We start from the raw sequence: 18,177 nt of genomic DNA, 5'->3' as shown, positions 1-18,177 counted from the left end.
AAATGGAAATAAATGTGGGTGTGGTGAGGAAGAGTCCATTTTTAAACTGAGTTTATTTACAGACTGAAATCCCTGACCACATGATGACACTCCTTTGATAATTTCTTTGTTTTTACCCTAATACAAGTATAAAATACACAACAATTTTAGAGGGCAGGATCAGACAAAATGTCCCTAATAATTTGAATGCTGTTGTGACTGGGGGTCTTCAGTGGTTGTTAAATATATCCTATTCTGACCTGGAGTTCCAACCACTGTTTGAAGACATAAAGATATCCCAAAGACAGCCTGCTACTTAGGAAGCCAGAGTACTACTTTTGTTCTGGGCAAAGGAGGAAATGGTTAGTGAAGCAGATCCTGCCAGTTGTTTGATGTGCAAAGCGATAAAAATTTAAGACACTTCTTATTGATTTACCTCCACTGGCAGGCACAAGGATTGAACTAGATGTCCTTACTGGTTCTTTCTAGTTTGCTTACAGCAACTTCCCTAAAGAAGGCAAAGTGACAGGCTCCCTAGGCAAACCAAAATGAGACTTGCATATAAACAAGCTCAAGGCTTCTGACTCATGAATGATTAAGATGAAGAATATTGTGGAAGCAGTGGGGAAAAACAACTGAGCCATTTTCTTAAAAGACAGCAATTCTATGAAAGATGTTTCTAGCCTTACAGGTAACCCAACTGCTTTCTTACAAAAAACCCCTTGTTACAGCAGAGATACTGAAAACGTATGTGATGAAAGTGTACCAAGGGTAATGATCCTCTCCTGCCTCTTTTGGATGACCCTTCTCAAATTAGCCAAAACTACCACGGGGAACTTCTTCAATCAAAAACCTGTGTTACATATTACCACAGGTGAAACAAGGTACCAGGGGATGAAGTTCATCAAAGGGTACCACTTGTTGCCAACCTCTATTCTGACACACAATCTGCAGTCGCAAGACAAGTGGAAGTTACTATTGATTTGTTCTGACTGCTTTGGAAGTGCAACCGCTTTCTGCTTCTCTCATCTTTCACATCATTAATTATCTTGAAAGAAAGCATGGTGTACAGACAAGGCTTGTTATGGAGAAAACTGTATGACTGAACACAAGGTGACAGTACAAGAACATGACTGCAGTACCACAGGATTAGCACAGGCAGATTATTTTGCCATTAATAATGCCTCTGAAGGTATAGTCACTAATAAGCACTTCTGACACACAGACTAGTTCTCTTTGGTTATAAAAAGAAAGTAACCTTTCAGGAACTTTTCCACTCTTTTTACTGAATACATTCTGGATCACAATTTTTTCATTTACAGTCTTGAGCAAGAAAAAGACCGACTACTGAATTTCTCACCATCCTAACCCTGTCCTCCAACCCTCTGTCCAACACACTCACACATGCAACAGGCTCTCACAATGGCAAGAAGAGTAGAACATGGAGCAGTCAGGATAGGTTCTAGCAAATTCTAGTTACAGCATGAGGTGTAACAGATATTGCATTTCAGCTGTCAAATTTGGTTAGCAGAAGCTCTCCACAGAAAAATTCAGCCCTCTGTGGAAAACAAGGTCAGCGATTCAAGATTCAGTACATTTCCTCTTATTCAGTCCTAGCCATAGCCTTGAAATGAAGTGATAAAGAAAGGTTCCTTTCAGCCTCAGTGCCCACATTTCAGAAGGATCTATCTATCTAATGTAGTATCATATACTCAGGAGAATAAATAAAACACTACAGGATTCTTGACTTCAGCTATCATTGGACTTCTTCCTTTTTTTTTTTTTTACCTCTAAATTGGAATGCTCTGAAACTGTGTTTACACACGCTATTTAAGGATGCTAGGTGTTCCCTAGAGTCTCACATTCATTTCTGCTCAGAATACCCAAGCTCCTCTCAGCACAACTTCCCCTTTTACCTTCTGTCGTTGCTGAATGTTGCTCATCGCGTCTGGCTGAAACTCCAGCTTGTCTGTTCGGCAAAGTTTCCAGTATAAAATAATAACGATCAGGAGCACCACAGCAACTGGGACTGCCACACCAACAATAATCCACAGGTTGCTATTCTGTGACTCTGAAGCGGACTCCTTCAGCTTCTCCACAGCTGTGAAGTTAAAAGGAAGACAGTAGTATTATGTGGTTATATTTTAAACTGAGGACACTTCAAGGTTATGTATTTTTATGTTCTTATAAATGCTAGTTAAAGAACTTATCAGAAACCAGCTGCACATCACAGGAAATGTCACACCACTTATAAGTTAAGGTATGTCATGCTCAGGAAGCATGGGGCAGGTGGATCGATTGTCCTGGCCTACCTTCGGAAGACCTGTGCTTAAAATACTAATGAAAACGCACTTCTGCCACATCATTCTGTAACCCAAAGCTGAGCTGACACAGTGAAATGGGTCTAAAAAAAAGACTCTACCACTGACAAAGGTAAGATGGACTTTCCAACGTTTTTGCCTGTTTCCTGCTTTAAGCAGTATTATCAGCTGCCTCTTCTCTGTAATAATCCATTTTGTTACCTCCCCCATCAATAATCACAATCAATTTGAAATCAGTGAGACCTTCCTTCCCAACATGTGTAGTTCTGCATTTTTTATTACTTTTTTTCTTTTCCCTGTTTCACTGTCAGTGTGTGAGATCCTTTAGCCCCAAACAGAGAACAAAACTACAGGAAAGTGTAATCAAACAAGTCATGCCTGTAAAAAGTAAACTGGAAGAACTGACAAAACTTTAATTTGCTCTAGTTTGCATAGTGGTTAGATGTGGGACTAAAAAACAGAGCAGTAACACATTTCTAGTCAAACTGCTGCACTTGTAAAAATGATGGTTTCAAGTTAAAAAGAGTATTTATATGCATTTATTTGTATATACCATTTTATTAAAAGCCATTCTAATGATGAACCTAGAGCTTAAAGGAACACATAATTCTTATATTTTATACATCTGACAGCTCATTTATGACACTATGTTTCCTGTTATAAAAATAACCTTTTTTTGTCTAGTTTCTTCCAATAAGAAGCATTTAAAGATTTCTATGATTCTATGACTCTTAGAAGAACTTTCTAATGACGTGTCAAAGGTAACAAGCTTCAACATGCACAATAAGCTATAAATACTTCATGAAGTTTGTTCAACATATCATTTTTGTAAAGAGAATTTATTCTTGCAACTTTTTGCACTTCTGTCTAACCAGTATTACAGTCCATTAATGGATATTAAGCGGATGTATATGAGCTACTGACCTATTCTGTACACAACTGTTTTAATGAGGGACAAAATTTAGAAACACATCCAGATGGTGCAATTATTACTATTTTCTTTCTTTTCTTTCCGCAGAGAATTTTAAAAATCAGACACATGCTTGTTCTGTTGGCAAAATACCCTGTGGTATAATGTAACTCATGCCTCCATATTGCACGGAAAAGGTAATTAAGCATTCATACCAATGAGGTATTTTGCAGATCATACTTGTCTGTTGCTGTTTTAAAATACCTTCAAGTGTTCTTTCCTAACTGTAATGTGGAATTTTGAGTAGTCTTCTGTGTCACTACTTACTGAAGCCTCCTGAATAAAGTCATTATGTAACTTTATATGACCTGTAATATTTATTCTGATGTGTATCTAGTTAAAGATCACATTACTTCTACATTATATTCATTAAAAGATCACATTACTTATATATTACTGATGGGCAAATAAAGTCAGTCATATTCAATGCAGGAAATAAATGCCCCAACCAGCATTAGTGTACATTTTTCACTCACAGAAAAAGTAATTCAGACAAAAAAACCCCAGCAACTTGTGCTAAACTTCACTGCTATTACTCAGCTAAAGGAAACACCTATCTCACACAGATGCCCTCCCATCCCACAACCCTGGGGTTTATGCAAGCTCCTGGGCAAGATAAAATGTAAAGAAATACTGGACTAGCAGGAAGAGATGAAAATGGCAAGAAGGCATTTAGTTAGCACAGCACTTTTCTAGCTCAAGCACTAAAGTGAGCACAGTGAGGCTTGACTTAAGGACCCTGTTGCAACCCCAAGCTCAGCAGAGTCTTCAAGAAGCAAAGCGACACCTCATAGCTCACTGCACGGCTGCTAAAATTTATTTCCTCAGGAGTGTCAAATCTGCAGCATTCCAAGAACAAAACACTGTGCACAGTGGGCACTGTGCAGTGCCATAACCTACAAAGCTAATGTCACCCTTCCTGTTTGTCTTCGCTGGCATCAGTGTGGTTTTGACAGGGCTTACGCTGTGCAACGGAGCCTTCGATGCGGTATCCAAGGATGATTGCGGCCCGCTGGATATCAACTCTGTTCATCAGGTCTGAGCACTTCAGAGCACTCAGTCTCTCTCCATCTTGGTCTTCCACGAAATATATCAGCTCCACAGGATTATCAACACCAACTAATCGCGACACATTCACAATCTGAAAAGCAATTGGAAAGCTTTTACATTTTAAGTTGTATTTATTTGGCGCTCCCATGGTCTTTCAGTCCATACTCTCTCTCCCCTCTTCCTTCACAGGGCCTGCACCTTAGAGACACTTATCTCAAAACAAACACTGGTGCTAACTTGGCAAAGCTCTTCAAAGTATTTGTCTTCTCACAGTGTGCAAATCCCACTGCATAAAAAAGATTTCACCTTGTTTTTATCATGTAGAAATACAATTGTTGTTAAAGAAAAACCCTTCATCTGTGACACCAAATAATATGGTATTATACTAACCATGTAACTGCTATGAACTAGTACAGTTTGGAAATCGTTAATATCCAGAGAAGTCTGATGGGAAGATGTGCTGTGTGTAGTGCTCCAAAACACTGTATACAGCAAAGGGAACATAGACACCGGCTATTTCTCCCACCTGAGAAGACCTCAAGTCAACACTGGACAAACAGAGCTAACAATTCAGCAATAGTAACTTGTTCCCAAACTAAAATTCAGGATACTTTCACCTAGTACTTATACAAAAGATTCTGAGTGGAAGTTACCCAGAGGAAGACAATGTTGCTGGAATAATATATAAGAGCCTAATTACACAGGCACTACTCAAGTGCTCCAGAATCCTAGGAAATTTACAGAAATACCTATTTTGTAACTGAAAGGAAAATTTTCAGGGAAGCAATCCCTTGTGTAATACATTTTTATGGCAAATCTGAAATTTCAATTCCCCCCCCCCATTTGTTTCATAACAACAACATACAGATCTAATAAGCAAGAGAACTGTTTTCACTCTAAAGATGCCAACACTGTGCCACCCTGGAAGCCTCTACTGCCTTTAGCAATTGTCAGTTAGTAGGAACTACTGAAGAGAATAGTGTAACTGCACTTTTCCCCTTCTCTAAATACCTACTTTGACTTTGATTTGTTATTCGTAACACACACCTCTTTGTTCCAGTTTTTCCAAATGTTAAGCAGCCACACAAGCGAATATTCTGTTAGCATCAAATAAAACTGTTTGCTCTGCCTCAACAAAAGCACTTGCACAGTCACCTTCATCCTCCAAACGCTCCCCCTGGCATCCACCTTTCTTCAGGAAGGAATGTATTTGACGCTGTGGGAAGCAATTCTTCCTACCTAGTTCTAAAGACATTAATAATCAAAAGAATGCATGCTATGAGGAAGCCCTGTAGATACTCTCAAACCACCAAACATCTACATTGCATATGAGAATCACATAACTTTGAATTCCTGTAAAATTAAATCTTTATATATGACAAGTCTCCTCATTTTAATCATTTACATGTAATGGTGAACTCAAACAAGAATCAGGCCAAACAAATAGTGGGAAGTATTCCATCATGTAAAACAGAGTTTTAAGAACTCCAGAAGGAATTGGCACAAATAGAGCAATATATTTTGGTTCTTTCAGAATTACCTTTTTGCTATGAAGTACATATTTAATAAATTCTAATCTCAAACACTGCCCATAGGCTCAAAGTAAAGTAAACACACAAATGTTTGCATGTCTGAGGCTTACAAAAGCATAGCTTTGTATTGTTTTCTTTCCTAGTTTCCAACTAAACAATCACGTTGAAGGAAAGAAGTGCAATGTTCCAGCTTGACAGGGATGATATTCTGGTCTTTGGGGACACCACCTCAACATGTCCTAAAAAATCATTTTTCAGGATGGTAACAGCAAGTTATATATGTACAAAAAAGGCAGAGAAAATAAAAAAAAAAGGAAAAAAAGAAAGCACAATTGTCATAAAAGTCTTCTAGGACAAAGCAACTGAAAGCAAAGAATATTGTTCAGTGTCTGTCACATCTGATGTAAGAAACAGAGTATGTACAAATAGAGCAGAAAAATGTGCAAATCTGAAAAAGAGCAAGACCTGCTAACAGGACCCATTAACCAACACTGCTGCTCATCCTGAATACTATTCACTATTGTACCAGCTAAGAGGCAACCAACACTCAATTTAAGGTAACAAAACAATATCAATAAATAAGGTTTCAACACATATTCAGCAGCTGTAAGGCTGAATCTGGTTTCATGGTCCCCAAATATATAATTCGTAAACAAATGTCCACAGCTTTGTATTATTTTTGCTTCAGTGGGTTGCCACAGCCCAGCCTCAGTGCACAGAACAGCAGGGTGTATGGACTGGTATTTGCTTTCAGCACAGATGAAACCTTTCTAAACAGCACTTAACTCACACAGAGGGTGAGGGAGTTGAAAGGCCACATGGGAAAAATCGTGTACTTCATTTTAATTTTATTAAACCCCTCTTTGCATAGCAAAGCTAGAGAATCAGAGAAATTTAGAAGATTCTTAAACTGAATTGTCATGTATTTTATGGTGCCTGTGAAGCATACAGGAAGCACTATGATTACGTGTGTTATACACACTGGGTAACAATCAGAATCTGACTGAATGGGTTAACAAGAAACTTCTCCACAATTGCCTTTAGAAAGGGCAGGAGATAAGAAGGACAAGCTTCCAATGCAAGTTGCCACAATTGAAACTATACAATTTTTAACACAAAATTAAAAACAACAGCATATGGCTCCCCATGCTGAGGAACAAGATGGGTAAGAACAGCCAGAACAGAGATAGGAAGAAGTAGCTGGAGGTATTTCAGCACAGTATAGAGAACATGGCTATAAGAAACTCAGTGGAAGTACAGGCTAGTATTTATGAACTAAGCTCATCATTTAAAGTTTTACGGGTACCTCAGTTTTCATCTCTGTCACGCTGATTCACTAGATTTTTTTTTACTGATTGTTTTAACTAACCTCTATGTTAGCTGCAACACAGAAAATGCCATACTGGCTCTGAACTGTTTTAAGTATGCTCACAGAACTAAGGCACATAGTCACTGTGCCTATATTTTACACAGTTTCTGCATACTAAGTTTTGTGGCATATAGTTCCAAATTACACTCTTTGCACAGCTGCAGACTGGTTTTGTCTCTACCCTTGAGAGTGCTAAGAATGCAAGCAGAAATATTATTTTCCAGGCATCCAGCAAAGCAGCCCATGTGTAAGGAAGCATTTAAACATTTTAAATTTATGCTCTGGCAGTGAGGGATGACATAGGGAGGGAGGACAGAAGAATTTCAATACATAGGAGGCAGTAAGTGGGGGAAAAAAAAAAAAGAAAAAAGAAAATACTAATTCAACTTCTGTGCACATAAATGATACCACCTTTGTTGATACTAGATGTGCATTTAACCTCCATAGAGGAAAGGCTTAACTGTGTTCAGGAGTCAGCAAATTTAATTTAAAAAGTGCTTTCAAGTGAATATCATAGGCTAGTGAACAGAGTTGCCTTGGTAACCAAATCTAGTTCGTAATGTAAAGCGGGGAAATCCAAGGGGTAGGGAAGCTCCCAAGGTGTTCGCAGGGGTCAGTCAGTCAGTGGGATGTCCTGGTCAGCAACCCACAAGGAGCAAGGAACCCCTGGAAGAACTGTTTCAGGGTTTCAAAGGCATGAGCACCACTTAGACACAAGCAAACATGCACACACAACCTCCAAAATGCATGCATGAGGGTTATTTTCCTCTTTTCGCTACGTTCATCCCCTTAGGGAAAAAAATAATCAAAGCAGATTCTGCTTTCTGTCTTACTAAAAACAGGATTTTAGTGTCTGGGCAATTAAATCAAGCTGTATTGGGGTCTGAACAGCACACAGAGGTAGGAACAGGCTGTGGGCAATCTGACAGAGGGGCTGGTTGCTGCCCAGGGTGGCAACTGGAGGGGTGAAAAGCCTCTGAGGAAAAGGTGAAGCAGCAGCAGTTCCCAAAAGCTTTATTTATAAACCTAAAAACTCACAGCAAGACTAGGGCTTTCCTCAGATTACACACTTGGGAGAGACACGGAAGCTGTCAGTAGAAAAACAACAGAATGAAACTTTGCCTTAACGAAAAGCTCAATTCAGTCATTATGTCCCCTCATAGCTGCTACTTTACACATTGCAACTAACATGCTACTTAACATGTTCTTTAAATCAGAACATTGTTCTTTTTGTCATTTACTGGGATCATCTTTTCACTTCTACTAGGTTCAAAAAACCAAGCACATTGAAATGAAGGAAAATTTTCAATTTTTTTTTATTAGCTCCTGGTGTATTTTTAAACTACAATTAAGTCATTTAATTCCTAAAAAAAAGTAATGAGAATTGAGTTATAACAGTAAGCTATTGACAAAACATAGCACAGGTCTTAATCTCTGCAGAGGCAATGCAAACCACATTACGCACGTGCCTTCAAATTTGCAGCAACAGCAGATGTACACTGAAAATATGTACGACTTACTAAGTGAAATATTAATACAAACATCATACAAAAATCAATGGAACTATTTCGTGTATAACAATCAGGTGTGAGGCTTCAGGTTTTTTTGTACATAATGGTTATAGGCTTTTTTCTCTTTTTATCATGGAATGCCACCTGTTAATAGCACAGATAGGCAAACAGGAGGGGAAAGGATGATATCTGGGCACCCTCCAAAGATCTTATTCAGAGTGTCTAGACTTAAAGCATAATTTTTTCACACTCTTAGATACTAACCCATGCCTTTAGAAATGAAATCTAAACCTCACAAGGTATCACTTCTATTTCCTTAGTCTGTGAAAGGAAACTAATATGCCTGCAGTAACATTCACAAGTAATTGCTTCACCTTCTGACCTGCAGTCCTGATTTTCCACAGAGCTTAGAAATGTCAGATTTCAGTACACTATAAATATCTTTCACCCCAGGAAAAACTCTGGTCTATAGGGTCACAACAGAAGCAAAATATAAGTCTAGTCTTTAATGGATATATGCACATCCTGTTAATAAAACTATCCAACACTTTGGTGTTGCTGGCAGCTTCTGTTCTTATTTTCACTTCCTTGTGCTCTACTATTATAGCAGTCACTGTATGGTGTGCAAGAAATATATGAGGGAAAATCTGAATATAAAGCACAAAATACATTAATAGCTCTCCTGGAAGACACAAACAGATGCACAAACACAACACACTTCAAACAGAAATTATAAACTTGGCTATGAGGAAAAGAATTAGTAGCAGTAAAAGGTTTATGGTAAATGACTACGGACCAGATCCTCAAGTGACAGAGAAACATCCTTGAAAGAAACTGTCCTTTACCCAGGAGCCCACTACCAGGTACGTCAGTCCAGCTGCACACAACAGCCTCCAAGGCTGCCTCACCTGCCACACATCCTGCCAAAGCAAGCTCCCAGGATGCTACAGTACCTGACAGTACCTGCTGTTCTCCTACAGGAAAGGAGGACACGTACCTGAGACACCTTGCAGCAAGGTATCTCTTCAGCCTTCATTCTTCCACATCTCCTTTATTACAGTTCTAACTCTGTTTAAAAGTGTGGGCTGTGAGCACCTGGAGAAGCCCTGTGTTACGTGGGATGGCAAGATGTGCTGACTGTAATGAAGACAATCTTCCTCTGCCCAAAGCCAGCAGTTGGTAGACTCTTTGCGCTAATTAAGTGGCATAAATGAGCAACACTGCTTACTGGAACATGAGCTGCAGGCCTCATTTTATGTCCCAGCAAGTAATACAAAGTCAAAAGGAAAATGCTGTCTTTTCACTTTCCAAAATACTATTCTTCAGCTAAAAAAGGATATGCCCGTAATTTTGTGCATGCAGAAATAAATTACCTGAGCTTTATTATCTAAAATCATGAAACCGTAATCTAAATATACACATTTTATAGGCTGTGGTTATCTTTCCTAGCAACATAAGGAATATTTGTTTAATTTATATGCAAAGGGAGGACTAAGGCATAAAGAACGAAGTGCAGTAAGAGGTGCTGGGAATAGAAGACCTGCAACAGACATCTATTTACAGCAATTCAAAGCCATACAGAAGAAAAATAAAATAAAGTCTCTATTACAGAAACAGATGTTTCTGAGACAGGAAAACAAAAGTAAGAATATCCCAACATCTGGAAATTTAAGTGGTAGCAAAAACCGTAGAATTGAATTAAATAAAGATAATAGGTCTGAACGACTAGAAGGGCATCTGCAAGGTAAACCAACTGTCAATGAATTAGCTGGAAAAGGTAATTTTTAAGAAGATGAACCATTAAAAAGTACTTTGGCTTTCCGTTTGTAGAACTGACTAGAAAGAACACATGCCAGAATTTAAAACTGAAAATAAAATACCCAAGTCTTCTTGGACTTTATGTGAATAACTCCACCTGTGGCAAAACCCTAAAGCAGCACTGGAATCCAGGTAGCAGAAGTTGCCATGCGTGCAAAATTTGACAGGATTGTTTTTACCTGAAAGCCAGCCCTGTGACCAGGAGTCCTGTGACAAATAAGAAGTTAAGGGGCAGAATATACGACTCTATTGCTGCATCAAGCTGCACACGATTCTATTTCGTATTTCTACACCACTACCAGAACACCACAGAGAGCTGCGAAGTAGCTGTTCCAGCAGAGTACTTTCTTTCAGATGACCATCCCATCTCCTTTCGCTAGGCACCTTGTGTAAATCAGACTAGACAGAAAGTTTTTAAAATAGGATTTTGGTAAAATAATTTTCAATGTTGTTTTTAAGCAGTCATCAGAAATTTTTAGTAGATGCTTACAATAATCAGTTATTTACATTTGTTATATTTACCTTAAAAGGTATTCATAAGAACTATATTTTAGGTGCAAGACAGAAGTATCATCAACTAGCTAAATGTGATACACGCTTTTGACTTATATTTTTCAAGTCAAAACCTGGACAATATTAGCTTATTCAGTAATTTATTACCCTTTATATTTCTTCCTCTGATTTTGAGCTCTTAATACCTGCACAATGTTGCTTCCTGCAAAGCTGGCTCGCCTCCATATCCGCCCTCTGACCAAAGCCTCGTTCAGCAGGTGAGCAAGTTTCCGCTCCATCTCAGCCCGAAACACTTCCTCCTGAATTCGCTGGTCGACGACACCCAGGAGAACTACATCGCACAGAAACAAATTAATTAGCAAAACTTCTCAGTGTCTTTTCTGCAACTTCAGTTGCAGGCTTTGAGTTGCCCTGTGACAGCTCATGGACAATTCAAGAGCAGCTGTATTCATATGGGAATACTGTCTTGTTCAGCTGGAGGTTACATGTTGGAAAGGAAGGCATTGGGTGGGAAAAAGTTAAAAGAAGTTTAAGAAAAAGAAAATTTGGCAAAGGGCTTTTTTGGAATCTTAACTAGGCTAGACAGATGCAGGATATTGAAGAAACAGTTTCAATTTTGAAAATACATAAAATTATGGGCATTCAGTGAATTGTTAAACTAATAGAAGAGAAAATCTAGTCTAAATTTCAGTCTAAGTGTTGTGTTCAGTCAAAGAGTTGGAGATGGTGAGGGTAAGGCAGAATCATGGAGAAAAAGTATAACAGCAGCATATGAACGAAGCTGTGCATTCAAGCGCAACTTCCCTAGGTAAGATAAACAAGCATGCCAATCACAGCACAAAAATATGGTTAGCAGCCCTGCCCACTTCACTTTCCAACCCAGGTATCCTGGGTCACTGGGGCAGCTAGTGCTGAGAGGAATTCCCAAGGAAACATAGAAAAAGTGTGGATGTTTACTGGCAAGATGGCACCCAGTTAAAGAAATGTGGAGTGAATGAAGCCACAGTCATTCAAATGACCTAACTGAGAAACCCTATAGGATAGTAAACCCACTCACTGCTGACTGAAGTAACAAATTCAGTTTTAATTCCTGTGCCTCTTCACTAAAACAATTTATATTTTTTAGAAGCCCCTTTTTCAGTAAGTGTTCCCACATTTATTTTTCAAGTGTGGTGCTTAATAAAAAGCGACCCAATTAGATCAAATCAATTAAATATAATTTAAATTCTTTTAGTTTTTAAAACCAAAATATTAGAAGCAGTTTTTCAGTGTAAAGCTTTTCACTGCATATGTCAGGAAAAGGAAACATTTTCTTGATTTCTCACAGAGATCAACAGCATCTGTCTTCTAAATTCAATCACAGACTAAGTATCTCAGAATTAAATTGCAAAATATTTAGACAGTGACCTAAGGCTATTATATACACCAAGCTGAAAACTGTTCTTGCCTATGTATTGGATTTCAGTATCAACAAATTATGCTCAATAGCATGAATTGTATTCTATAAGTGAGAGGGAGAATTACAGAGAACACTGCATATCCCAGCGTTTTATGACTATTGGGAAACATGCACATATATCTGAGTAACTTGATATTAGAAACCTTTACATGCAAAAATTCTATCATTTCCCTGTGTCATGATTCATTACCCTTACAATACAATACACTGACTGAAAGGGCTGATCCAGCCAAAATCTACTAGCTCTTCCCAGACCGCCTTCAAGAACTGGGATTGCAAAAAATTCCTCTACAGCAAAATGAAAAGTTGCTGCAATTAGCTTTCAAAATCTTACAGTCAGGTAGTTTATAAAAATCCAAGGGGATATGATTTCTGAGCTGGAAGAACCCTTCTCTTACTGCAGGATCTAAGGGAACTTCCAGCAGCAAGGGACAAACCTAAGGCTGAGCAAAAGTGAGAGGGAGTGTTAGAAAAAAAGCCAACATAACTCCCTAAGGAAGGATGACATTGGATATTAGACACACACATGAGCTTCTCTCCTGTTAGTGAGCATTATCTGAAATTCTAAATCTTTCTTCTATAAAACAAACTGCGTGGGCCTCAGAAATTAAGCTACAACTTCATTTCCTGCTTAAAAAGTGGTCACTGGTGAGAGGAGACAGAGATGCCTGAAAAAAAGGTTAAGTTTATGCAACAGGTGAACTACAGGTGATAAAGTTGTAGTAAGACAAAGGTGTATACAGTGGGACATCTGCACCCTAAGAGCCACTTTGATTAGGCACAGCCCGGTCACCATTTAGGCTTAAAAGCAGCAGGTAGGACCAACAGCATGCAGACAACCTCAACAACCTTTGAGCATCTAAAGGTGACAGCTCAACCACATCTGTGAATGATAGAATAAAACATTCAGAAGACTTTGTTGGGAGGGACCTTCTATGGATGAATCAGAAGAGATCAATGAAATGTGATGAAACTCTTTCATGTACTGTTTCACTCTGACTTATTCCTGGCATGTTTTGGTAGAAAATGCCACACAAGTAAAATTTTAATTTTCACTTAAAACAAAATAAAAACCTAAAAATCAATGTGACATATTGACAGCATGCAGAGTAGACACTTTATGCCTGACAGTCTGAGTTGTTTCACAAAGAATGAACTGCCTTATAGACAAAAACTGCTTAGCATGCGTTATCAAGGATTTGCAGTAGTTAATTCCAGACCAGGGAATTACATTTCCCAAATATTCCAGGTCACTAGGCCTTTGGTTTTGGAATTTCTTCAGCTCAGACATTTATTACCTCATAAAAACGCAGCACCCCAAGCTATTAATATTTATGCAGGCTAGTTATCCCACTAATAAACATAATTGCACTCTTACTTACTCAGAGGCTGTACATACCTGTTCTCACCCAGGAAGATTTCATCAGCTGAGACACATTAAGCTTTGGATAATGAAAGGCTGAGGAAAAAACAGAATGGAGGAAAAACATCCATAAGAACAGTATTCTCAACAACATAACACACACAAAAAAAGAAGCCACTTCATAATTTATACTGTCAGCAAGCATCTTATTTACACAGATGCATTACTGCTCCCGAGGCAATGCAGACACAACGGTAAGGAAAGTGCTCCGAACATACACTCCCCAGTTCATCTCTAACAAAAAGAAGCTAACTGAAACAGTCAGATTTATTATGGGAAAGATTTCAAGCTGCTGCACTGAGGTCATTGCTCCTAGAAATTTAAAAGCTCACTGTCTGAATTCTGACTCTTACTGAGCTAGCTGCAGGATCAGACTTTTGTTCAAAGGGCAATGAGGCAACTCATGAGTGTCTCAGGATGAAAATAAGACCTTCTCTGAGGCAGAAACTACATGGAAGCACTAAACATAAAGCAGAGAACTAAATATATATGATTTGTGTTCCAGACTTGTGCAGGGGGGAGCATTTTAAAAAAACCAACCACCTTGATTTAAAAAAACAAAACAAAACAAAATAAAAAAAAAACCAAACACAAATAAGTGCAGTTAGAAACATTGCTATAGACCAACCTCATGGGCTTTTGTGTTTGGCTTGGTGGGTTCAAGCTTAATTTCTAAATTTTTCCAGAAAACCACTGCTCAAGAGTAAAATTCTTGCCCCAGTGAAGTAAAAATATCTATTTCTATTGACTTCAGTATGGATAAGATTTTTCCCAAGGTTTCCACTGGAGAGCAGTAAAGACATGTTGGGAAAGAAGTGAAGATGGGGGCTGGGCCAACAGTTTCCTCAAGGGAAGTTTTAAGCTTCACTATGGCAATATGGAAAAGGAACGGTCTTAACTTTCTCAAAGTATTTAATCCAGATGCAGTTTGCTAAGCATTATACAAAGGTTAATTTTTAAACCATATCATGGATAGAAAGAATGCAGCACACAACAATTAAATGACCTGGCCCATGCTGGATCAATTTAGAGTAAAGATGTCTTCAGTTGTAGAATAGTTTGCCACTATCGCATGTTTCAGAGAAGCAGAAAATGACAATTTTTCTAATTTAATGATGCAGTAATTTATAAAGAAGCTGTCCTCTGCAAGCGTACCTAAAAACTGATTCTTTTGCCTCTTAAAAAACGTAGGAATTTTTTTGCTAATGGCAAAAGCCAAAGAATCACTAGTTACATTTACCTTTTATTTTCATAGATTTATAAATACCTCTATTGGGAAAAAAAATTTGGTTATTCCACTTTCATTTCAATAATAGCACTCCTGGTTTCAAGAGGAGCACCTGAGGGGTACTTTGTGACTTAGTATTCAAAAGGGTATCAGAATATGGTCCATTTTTTTCTGAACAGGAAACACTGGCCCTCTATACAAGTGGCGAGGATGCATTAAATTTCCAAAACTCTCAGACACCCAAAAAGCACCTCACAGTCCATTTATACACACACATTTATTTTTGGCATCCTGCTACTCGATTCTTCTGATTGTAGCTTTTAGATTGGAATTCTATTTATTCTGGTCACACAATTGTTTACTTCAATTTAGATATACAACCTGAACAAAAAAGCATAAACTAAACTGAATCTGTTGTTTTCCAAAGCATGGAAAGAGCATGATAAGGAAATCAAAAACCTTACAGTGACCATAATGCTTTGAACCCCTTGCATTTGCGAGCTTTTTCTTCTTTTAAACCAAAATCATGTTTTGCTTCAATACTTAATGTGCTCTTCACACTTTTTCTAATTAGTACTTGAAAATGATTTAATTCATGCAAATTGCTGGGTGACTATTCACTTAAACTTTTCACAGAATTAATGCAATTTAAAAATAAACCAACTTGAGCAGAAAATTTTGACATTGAAAAGGAAGCTGTGCTGTGATCATCGGCAACTAAGGCTGAGTTCTAAAACCCGAAGAAGAATGCACGAAATAATGGACACTTCTACAACTGAGAAGTGCTCAGAAGCAAATCCAGGTTCCAACTCTTATTCCACAGGTCACTCATGTGTCCCACTAACACACATGTGGTCAGATAATGAGCTCATCTGGAGCATCAGCACTGCGGTAAGATCATATTTGCAAGATTTCTAATGTCCCCTGGAACTAACAATTTAAACAGCACAAACTGATTGTTATTCTGAGGGGGAAGCTGGATAGACAAAATGCAATTATTAGTTAGATTGCAGCTGGTCTGCTAATGACTATAGATGCATTAATGAAGTAGATGCTAGCATCATTAGAAGATTCTAACAGGCAGCCCTGAAGCACCATACCGTGTAACAGCATCGATTCAATGCTGACTGAAAAGGCAAAGGGTCACCCAGTCACCCAGAGACCTACTGACAGCAGTCTGAAGCACATCACTCAGGTAGCATGGCCTTTGCCAGATGCTCCAAGGATCTCTGACTCTCTTCTACAGAGATGTGTGGGACCATGCAGGATAGAACCTGTTTTATGTTGATTGTTCTTATTTCTCATAAATGGAGGAACAGTAATAAAAAGCATGGAGGGAATGCAGTATTTGGGAAAAGAAGGCATTAACTGAATAATAGGATTCCATGCAAATACCGGGGGTGTGAGCAATAGTAACACACTGTGTCTGTTAGAAGCCTGATCCAAAATCCACCCAGAAAAAAACTGCCAAATATTTCTGCAGTCTTTGGACCGTATCATACAATTTCATATTATCCTATTGGCCTTGCAATATCTCTATGACAGCCAAAATAGATGACGTGCATCAAAGTGCTACTTAGCATTGAAAAAATAGCAAGTCCCAAGGCAACTCTCTCTATTTAAAGTCATAATAAAAACAAAGAGATTTATTCAGGGGAAGTTCATGAAGGCAAATGCTGCTCATCTACTCCACAGCTAGCCTCTGCCTGTCCTTCAAGACATTTTCCAGCCATAAAAAGATAACAAATATATTATTTCCTATTATTTTTAATGAACTAGCATCCAAAACCTATGATTAAACTTGGTTTTCTTTCTGCTGACATGCAGGTCATGACCATCTAACCAACTTAAAATCTGAAACGTGAAATATAAGGTGGACAAGGTAAAATAAGCATGCTGGAAGGCGTAAACCTGACATTTGAATAGAAGTATGTTGCTGAAGTCACCTAGAAATCTTGTGAGGAAAGAAGAAAGTCTGGAAGTTTCCAGGTTTGGTCATTTCAACAGCCCTATTCCTGCACAGAACAGTCCAATTCTGTCAAACTAGCAACTTTCACTACTGATCCTGACTCTGAGTGGGGAAAAAAGCAGACAAAAAATTCCTGGCGCTAATGATGTACTGCACAAGGACAACCCACACAGTTAAAAGTATAATCAGTTATATTTACGTGAATAAAAACAGTGAGAGGACTGTGTGTGAAAGGCAATGCAAAACAACAAGTGGCAGGGAGCAAATAGATTTCTTCCAGCGAGGCTCATATTCGGGATATTGATGTGAAGGTCTCACTTCACTTAACAGTGTGGAGCTGCACAAGCAGCTTTTCCTCAGTATGAATCAACTTCAACCCCTAAAGCTGGGAGTTGAGCCCTGACAGCTCAGCTCACCTACAAATATTTTCTTTTTCTTCAGATGCAGGCTATAAAATCATATACAGCATCCTCAAGGAGAAAAAGTCACCACCAAGAGTATTAACTGTTAGCATGCCTGATAACTAAGGCATAAATGGCATAGAACAGTATGGCATGGAACATTTCATATTTACATAGAAACAATAACATACGTAAATTGTTTATACGTGAATATCCACGATTCCCAGAAAAACTCATACGGCAAACAGAGGGTTGCATATTAATTTGCACAGACCAAAGCAGCTGTCTATCTAAGGAAGATCTTCAGAACATCTTCACTGCTACAACTGCTTGGTGGACTAAGGCAGAGCATGAATGCAGAGATTTCAGGGCCTAGAAAACAAAAACATTGAGGCGTCTTCCTGCCAAAGTAGCTTTGAGGATCTGGCTGTTGGTCACCGTCAACAGATGATTGAATAAGATGTCTCAAGAAGGATCTGCCCAGTGCTGCTGAGCCTTTGGACAGGGTTTCTGGCTCTGAATACTGAAGATCTAAAATCCTTAGGCTCAAAATACAGTCACAGCAACAGTGCAAACAACTGCAGAAACAGCTAAAAACAACTGGGTGTGGTTGCCTCACTAATAAAAGTGTTTG

At 38.5% G+C, this 18,177-nt stretch overlaps 1 protein-coding gene across 4 annotated transcripts in view; it reads right to left on the bottom strand.

Annotated features, from left to right (window-relative positions):
- KIAA1549 (KIAA1549 ortholog) overlaps positions 1-18,177 on the bottom strand; it is a 148,999-nt gene that overhangs the window by 45,279 nt on the left and 85,543 nt on the right. For all 4 annotated transcript variants that reach the window (XM_027680508.1, XM_027680510.1, XM_027680509.1 and 1 more), the window contains exons 7-10: positions 13,922-13,981; positions 11,249-11,394; positions 4,234-4,411; positions 1,896-2,080 (exon numbers count right to left, since the gene is read on the bottom strand). In XM_027680508.1, coding sequence (XP_027536309.1) covers positions 1,896-2,080; positions 4,234-4,411; positions 11,249-11,394; positions 13,922-13,981 — 569 coding nt within the window. The remainder of the gene's footprint in view (positions 1-1,895; positions 2,081-4,233; positions 4,412-11,248; positions 11,395-13,921; positions 13,982-18,177) is intronic.

Source organism: Neopelma chrysocephalum, unplaced genomic scaffold (assembly GCF_003984885.1).
Source record: "Neopelma chrysocephalum unplaced genomic scaffold, ASM398488v2 Primary Assembly neopelma1_59, whole genome shotgun sequence".
Taxonomy (NCBI): domain Eukaryota; kingdom Metazoa; phylum Chordata; class Aves; order Passeriformes; family Pipridae; genus Neopelma; species Neopelma chrysocephalum.
This window is presented reverse-complemented; position numbering and strand designations above follow the sequence as displayed.